General features: G+C 45.4%; 1 protein-coding gene across 1 annotated transcript; it reads right to left on the bottom strand.

Moving 5' to 3' along the window:
- Positions 1–2,656: 2,656 nt before the first annotated feature.
- On the bottom strand, positions 2,657–6,495 carry LOC119357004 (reticulon-like protein B11). The gene is made up of 6 exons (XM_037623989.1): positions 6,328–6,495; positions 6,065–6,245; positions 5,064–5,205; positions 4,864–4,933; positions 4,586–4,762; positions 2,657–3,098 (listed from the first exon to the last, which is right to left on the bottom strand). Exons 1-5 carry the CDS (start codon positions 6,377–6,379, stop codon positions 4,608–4,610), a joined length of 600 nt encoding a protein of 199 aa, XP_037479886.1. The 5' UTR covers positions 6,380–6,495; the 3' UTR covers positions 2,657–3,098; positions 4,586–4,607.
- Between the last annotated feature and the right edge of the window lie 1,886 nt (positions 6,496–8,381).

Raw genomic sequence — 8,381 nt, 5'->3', positions numbered from 1 at the left:
GGCCCGGCCGAAGAAAGGCAAGGGATCGACGAAGAAGAACAAGGCGACGGACGTCGAAGGCGAGGAGGAAGAAGCTTGCAGGGCGTGGGACGGGCACGGCGGCTACCGAAGCACCGGCGAGCTCACTCGTTGAGCCGTTGGCCGGCGCGCACAACATGTTCGACGAAATGCCCCCAAGGTAAAAAAAAATCAACGTTTCTTTTCTTGTTTATTTTTTGAATGCATTTATATAGATAGCTTATTCGCATTGTTCAAAAAACTTTGTAGTCTCAATGATGATGCATACATGTCAACTATGCTGAGGAGAGGAGGGTGGCGGCCGAGGAGAGGAAGGTGGCTTTGGAGGAGAGGAAGGTGAGCAATGAGGAGCGAACTAGATTGTTGGAATGGGAGAAGCACTTGTTCTTCTTGGACACATCTATCCTCAATGAGCTGCAAAAGGAGTATGTCAATCTTGCCCGTGAAGAAGTCTTGATCCAAAAATGAGCCATGATTCGCGCAATGGGTGGCGGTGGCCTTGGCGCCATGGGTGACGGTGGCCTCGGCGCCATGGGTGGCGGTGGCCTTGGCGCCATGGGTGGCATGGGTGGCTTCAGAGGTTCCGTGGGCGGTTTAGGTGCCATGGGAGGCATGGATGGCTTTGGAGCACCCCCCGACGCTATGGCCGCCATGGGAGGCATGAGTTTTGCTTCTCTCATGGGAGGCATGGGTGCACCTCCGGCCGCCATGGACGGAATGTCTTTCGATGTGCCTCCTCACACACATTCCCATGAAGGTGTCGTTGAAGATCTTGCCAACACCGTCGGAGCTTCACGTGATGCGGTGCGTGATGAGGAGAGGGAGGAAGAATCATCTTCGAAGGAAGCAGAATCGTCTTCCGAAGATAAGGACGAAGACGAGGATGAGGATTGATGTGTCTTTCGTTTGTGTCTTGAACTTGGTTTGCATTTTGAACTTGGTTGGATGAATTTGTGGGCATGATTTTGAACTTGTGGGCATGAATTTTTATTTATCATGTGTCATGTTCATTGCATTTTAAATGTTTTCAAATCTATTTTGTGTCCAAAATACCATATATACAATGCCCCGGCGAGTCGCGCGCTGTGCATTTTTTGCGCGCTGCATTTTAACGTGGTTGTTGGAGCCAGCACTGGCGGCCGCACAAAACTAGACAAACGGCGCGCGGTAAACTAGTTTTTAGCACGCGACGCGTAGCGCGATTGTTGGAGATGCTCTTAAGGCATGTGCAAGCACCTAGCGATGGCCTCAGATGCCACATCAGTTTAGGCTATAGCACACAAATAATTTATCCAACGCAAGTGATGTCATGCGGAAGCCTGCTCAGGTAAAGAAAGCTCCAACGTAAGGGCATGTACAATGCATAGCCTTAAGGTGATGCCTCGCATGTCATGTAGGATCGGATATGACGTAAAGTAGGTTTGGATAGAGAAGCGGGATCCTCTTCAGGAGGTGGGTGCTTAAAGAGAAAAAGTGTGGTCCGGTGACAAAAGTTGAAAAGGTTGGAGTGAAAGTAAAGATGCATATATACTAGAGTCTTTATTTTCTATTTCTTAATAAGGCCCACTAATGGTAGTGCAATGCACTGAGAAGAAAAAATAAATATAAATGCCTCAAATTACTTTTTAACATGGGCATATGTATTCATATGCCACCATTGTACATGCCCTAAGTATATACATGGACCACTCTTTTTCTCTGAAGCACTCGGCTCCTACTCTCCTTCTCTCTCTCCAGTTTTCTACATGGACCACTCTTTTTCTGTGAAGCACTCGGCTCCTCTGCAGGATCCACCTCCCCTCTGCAAGCTATTACTATCTTTTTGGTCAGACTTGTCCATGATGACTTGTTTCCGACGTGTACCTGTGAGGCAGCTGTCCACGGTGACGCATTGGCCATGCCCTTAGAGCATCTCCAGCAGGTGCATAAAAATTTCACACCCTAAAATAATTTTAGCGCGCCACTGTAGTATTTTTAGTGTGCCGGACCCAACATTGCTTTAGCATATGCTCAAAAACACGCGTCCAAAAGAACACGCAGTGTAAATTATGAAGCGTGCGCAATCCGACGCGTCAAATTTGCAGCTTTTGATAACGTTTTTCAGCATGCGCCCAACCCTTTTTTGCGCGCACACTGTTTTACAGCTTTTGCTGGAGCTGTCAGACGCCCAAAAAATCCAGATTTTAGCGCGCGGTCCAGTTTTTGGAGATGCTCTTAGAGGGATGGTCACTGCAACATCAAGGAGCGACCACGGGGGAAAGGTCGAGGGAAGGGCAGGGCAGCAAGGCGCCCACCGGCTGCTGGGGTGGAGGTAGGGGGATGGGGCGATGCAAAGGCTGGCGGTTGCGCCGTAAGAAGAAAGAGGTTGAAGATGATCAGTGTGGCGCAATCGTGGCCAAAATTCAAATGACACAAAAAGAAATCAGCTAACTGATTTATAGGCGTTCCCCCCGGAACAAAAGACCTGCAAAGAACCAACTGAACTGTGTTATTGTTTGTGCAAAGAGTAAAAGCAAAGACCACAAATTGACGAGCATTTCAGTTGAGCGAGTGGTGATTAAAGCCTGTATGAACGGAAGATAAAAATGCCCGTCAATTAAGGACCTTTGAGCTGGAACTTTGGGTTCAAAAAGTGGCCTCAAAGTTCAAACACGCAGAGCACGCATTGCAAGTGGTTAGTATATACAGCATACAACTCCCCAGCTACACGTGGTACCTTTTCAGTGCAACCACCCTTAGGAATCATGTTGCGACATGATACTGCAGAATAGACATACAGAACCAACGACAGACACGAGCAAGCACCGCATTTGTACATGCAAGACACAACATCGCACGTAGAGAGAGCTATGTTGCGAGCAAAGGTATACAGCATTATCCACAAGATGTGCCCATGGTAAACCTCGACAAGTTTCATGTTCATGGAAACAATATACAAATCATTCCACTTCCCAGATTGAAGAGCGTGCATCTAAACCCACGTATCAGCAGTTAAACATTATGCCCTGGATATCCAGAAATACTCTCAGCGGTGGATGGATCACGGTGTTTGTAACATAGTAGGACAACTGGAGAGCTTCCTGATAAGCCAAAAAAGGAGCCATGGTTAAGAAACACAGCCATCGCCAGGAAAATGGTGATGATATTTGATAACATTTGTAAACAAAAACAGACAGACGAACACTAGCCATTTCAAAAGTAACCTCAGAAAAATTCTCTTGTGCCAATGAGTCCTCGGGATTAATGTTTGAGCATACACTACTATTAGGTATCCTTTTCTGAAAATATTATTTCATTGGTTTAATAAAATAGCCTGCAAGTAGGCTTCCATAGCATAAACTATGAACTTCCATAACCACAAAAAAACGACATAATGCTACCCTATTTCAGTATTCTTTTATCCAGCAGACAATATATTGTGCTCCATGGGATTGTTCTTTCTTTCTAGAAAGAAAGCCCAAAAGAAACTCAATGACTTGAAAACATTAGACTTGTGAGATGCCAGAACTCAAAATAAAGCAATGTACTCCCTCCGTTCGGAATTACTCGTCCAAGAAATGAATGTATCTAGATGTATTTTAGTTGTAGATACATTCATTTTTGTGACAAGCAATTCCGAACAGAGGGAGTACTTATATACTCCATGAGATTAAAAATCAAGTAGAAACTTCAAAGAATGACACGATTGTTAAGGATTGAAGAGCCTATTCTCTGTCCTGACATGCATTTTGTGTAGAGCAACGGGTGGCGGCAATTCGTTTGAATTTGTTCCTCTAACGATATGTAAACAGAAAGACAAGCTACAGTAGTAGGAGAATCATAATATACCATAAAACTATGTGAGCAGCATAGGTTACAATAGTTAATAAATATGCCCAAAAAATGCGGCTAGTGGTGAGCCCGACTCATGATGTTTTTTCTTTTCTTTTGAGGTAGACTCATTGATGTTGATAAACTGAAAGTGATAGAAATATGATTCTTTGCATATTGAAGCCAACAGAGGCAGTTCTATAATTTTAAAACAGACAGATAACAACTAATTTCGACTTAATCATGATGCTGATAAACTGAAAGTGATACAAATATAAGTCTTGGCATATTTAAAGCCAACATAGACAGTTCTATTAAATTCTAAAACAGACTGATTGGAGCTCTTCTTATGACTTAATCATGTCACAGAGTCCCTCTCAAAAAGAGGAAACAACATTATGATCCCAGAATATGTTCAAAAAGGAGTTATAGTAGTAGCTTCTAACAATTATATTTTAGCCTCTAGGCCCTACTAAACTCTAGTCACCTCACGTCTCATGCCTTCTGTCAATACAACATAAAAGACACTTTTGAAGCATTATAATGGCCCTTCGATAGCATCTTCCAGGGATTTTTAGCGACTGCCCAAACTTGAGATCCAAGAGGCATTGAACAAATTCCACAGACAATGTTAACTACGCCCAGAAAAATGCTAAGGATGTACTCCGTACAACACGGAAGCTATTAGCTTGTTTGGATCACTCGGTTTATAATATACCATATAGATGCGAAAAAAATAGTTGCTTTAAGAACTCACCAAATGGGCCAAAATATTTCTTCTACTCAGCCTTCTTTTGTTTAGGTGGTTGCCCTGTCTTGCTAGCGACGGTACTCAACTGCCTTGACAGTATGCTGTGTGCTAAACCAACCTTTTCATCAATAACATCCTGGTGCCTCTCATATACCGGGGGAACCAACAGAGCGAGTAGTACACCTGAAAGAAAGCCCAAATGGTGTCAACTTGGTGTAAAAAAAGTAATCCAAATACTGCAGAAATCCAAGAGGACAAAAATATGAAAATTCATTATAACTCACCAATGTAAATGAGCGTAAAGAAGTTGAAGAGCATCCCAATACATGAAACCACCCATAGAGCCATTATAACCTTTTGCACCGAGCAGACAATGAGACAAAAGGTGATCGTACATGAGGCACAGTACAGAGAGAAGTTTGTGTGTGTGCAAGTATCTGAAACGTGCACGCACGAGCAAGTGATGGGTACGCAAGAGAGATACCTGTATAAAAACTGTCCGGTCTCTCTTGATGGCAATGTCATGGGCAACAGCCAACACCTTGTTTATCCATACAAGAGCCCGACCTACAACTTTCTCAACGACCCCATCTGAGACCTCTAGATTAGGCAGTGGTGGAAGAGGTCTGCAAACAACAGTACTTGTTATTGCGATATTGCATAAATAAATGAAGTGCAAAACAATGCCACGCAATAATCAATTAAGATGCACCGACTAGTTTATAACTAGTCTCCATCAAGTTAACAGAAACCCACGTTGTGACCAATTGCAACAAGCTCCTAAAGCTGGTTATGGATTATCCATGTTGAAAGGCAAGTGTGGAGCACTTAATACAGATAACTATGGAAACACAGACAGATTGTTTTTGTAAGAGACCTACACATCATAATTACAGTATATGCTAAGAGATAAAGGACATGTGCTAGCAAAAGGAATATCAAACTGCTGTCATAACTTGACTGTAAAGTTAAGGAACCTCTTTAGTCTTTACTTTGTAGAGAAGGGAGCATGTAGGTTCATGATAACTAGTGCGCTAGTGGTAAATTAGAAGATCCTCTGCACACTGAATGGGTAGATCCAACCTTGAACCCACTCTAACATCTTCCAAAGATTAATCTCAATCTAGGACCAAATTCCAAAGAGCTCAGGCCCAAATTCTACAAAACGTCTGAAGTACAGTAATACACATTGTAGCAAACCGACTGGACGACTTCAGTTTGAACAATCCAACAAGCAATTCGGCAGTAAGATATCCAGGACAGTGTGATACAGCAACATTTGCGCGACTGGACCTACTCCAATTATGATCCTAATCTGTACCCGATACTCGTCAGTAGACACAGAGCGTACGGCCATAGCAAGACAGGGGAGCAGTTCAGTTCTAGATCAGATCTCGAACGAGAGCTACTCCTACTCTGGACTGGAGTGGCGAGGCAGGCCGGGCGCCAGCGGGAGCAAAGTGGGGAGTAAACGCATGGACGGACCTGTTGAGCAGCGAGGCGGACTTGGCCCAGAAGAAGAGGATGACGACGAGGAGGAGGAGGGCGTTGGAGAGGACCGACGCGAGGCTGTACCCGGCGCGCTCGAAGAGGAACCAGACGAGCGTGGCGCCCGCGACGGCCGCCGCGGAGGCGTTCCTCCGCCTCCAGAGGAGCAGGTCGGCGACTGGGCGAGCAGCGGCGGGGCAGGGTCAGTCAGTCAGTCCCACAGATCGGCGGAATCGGGAGGGGGGTGCGTGCGTGCGTACCTGCGCCGCCGCCGAGGAGGGCGTGGAGGGGCCGGTGGTGGGCGGCGGCCATTGGGATCGGCGGGGGTGGCTAGGGTTTGGGCCGCGGCGGGGAGGAGTGTCACGGCTTTGGTCGAGCTTTGGGAAATGGGGATTGTGGTGAAGTGGTGATGCGCACGAGGCGACGAACGTGCCGAGATGAGATCTGCCTTTTTGGATCGGGGATTCAGGAGCCAGGACGGCGTGAATGGTTGGTCAATGACATGTGGGCCAGGAGCATGGTCTTTTTCCTTTGGCATCAACATTGTTGCTTGAATCCCAACGAGAATAATAATTCAAATACGTTATATATAGAATTGATATTCGGTGGGAACGGTTTTCGCTCCAACTGACTCGAGGGCCGTTGGATCGAGCGCGTGGATCTTGGCGATTCCGAACGAAGAAATGGAAACTCGAAAAGAATTTTTGCCGAGTGGCAAATGGATTGATACCGACAAATGTTTCTTCTTATTGTAAGATCTGCATATGGTTGGTAAAAGAACCGCCTTCTCCCTTGATCATATTATAAATGAAAGGTGTTCAATTAGAACATGAGCGACTTGCCACGTCGTCACTAGGCAAGCGTTCGTCACGAGCGAAACCGCGAGAACGAGGCACGCTTCATCCACCCACTCGTAGCATCGCATTTCCCCGACCACTCACCTGGTGAGGGGGCCCAGAAATTTGGTCCTTGGTATTCTTGTAAAAATAATCAATGCAGTACAATAGGATAACAAATGTGTTGTAATATAGCAACATCAATGAGTTAATAACGATATATCGATAATAGCAGCAAACTATCATTGTAGCAATAATTGTAATAAAGTACTACCTCTGCAAACAAATATAGCAAAGCAATCAATGACATGGGCAAACAATTACAAAGAGTAGCAATCAGTGCCATGGGCTTACAAAAAAGAAGTGGCATGTGATTTTTTAAGAAAGAGAGGAGAAATTACCTTTGTGCAGACCGTAGAGTACTCTTGTACAAATTGCTCTGCTAGTGTGGCGGTTGTTGCCAGAGATTCGGCGGGCATGGTCATTGTCTCTTCCTGGGACTATATTGGTATGTGTACCAGCATTGATGAAGCGGAGCTTCGGGTGTGTCTTGCTGGCCTTTTAGGTATCACTTTTTAAAAGCCTGTTACTTTGGAAACAGACTGCACTTTTGTGGCCTCCTTCCTTGCACATGATAAGCTTGATAGATCATCTCTCATGGATCTGAAGAAGGAAGCGATAGCCATCAACAAGCTCCTACCAAATTTTAAGCCAGTGAAGATCAATAGACAAGCCAATGTGGCAGCTCACCAAATTGTGAAGTTTAGCTTTGATAATAGGTCAGATGGTTTGCTCTGTAATAGTTTTCCATCATGCGTGGCGCATATTGTAAGAAATGATTGTATTCAACTATTTTAAGTTTTAATATATGGGGGGGAGTCAAAAAATAAAAAACGGAGCAGCAGAACTGCGGAAGATAGAAGGTGGGTAGGGCCGCGCACCCAACGGTCGATAGAGGTTGGCGCAGTACTGGGTCAGAGGGGGATGCCGGGAGGGCGGCTTGCGGCAGTGCGGCTAAGGGGGGGTCGTAGGGACTTGGCCAGTGGCCACCTAGATCCTAGGATCGACGGGGCACTAGCCATGCCACTACAATTCCACATTGTGAGTTTCGTTGCATCTGGTCTTCCTCACAAATCCTTCAAATTCTCATGCACATGATGCTCATATGAACAACTCAATTGAGCAAACAAACTGATATAAGAAACATTTCGTGGTCGCAATGATGCATAGGACACACAAAATTTGAGGAAGCAAGAACAATAAAATCATAAAGCACGCCGGGAAAACCAACACCACATGGCAGTGGAACTAGAAAACCAACACCGCATAAAGCACGCCGGGATATGAGCGACACAGTCGTTTAATCCAACAACACGGCAAAAGCAGCAACTTGGCTAACTCATCACTTCTCCTTCTCGTGCCAGACCATCAATCTAGTTGCATGGAGGGGCCCATGCCCCTGCCAGGGAAAACACTAG

This window comes from Triticum dicoccoides, chromosome 2A (assembly GCF_002162155.2).
Source record: "Triticum dicoccoides isolate Atlit2015 ecotype Zavitan chromosome 2A, WEW_v2.0, whole genome shotgun sequence".
Classification (NCBI taxonomy): Eukaryota; Viridiplantae; Streptophyta; class Magnoliopsida; order Poales; family Poaceae; genus Triticum; species Triticum dicoccoides.
This window is presented reverse-complemented; position numbering and strand designations above follow the sequence as displayed.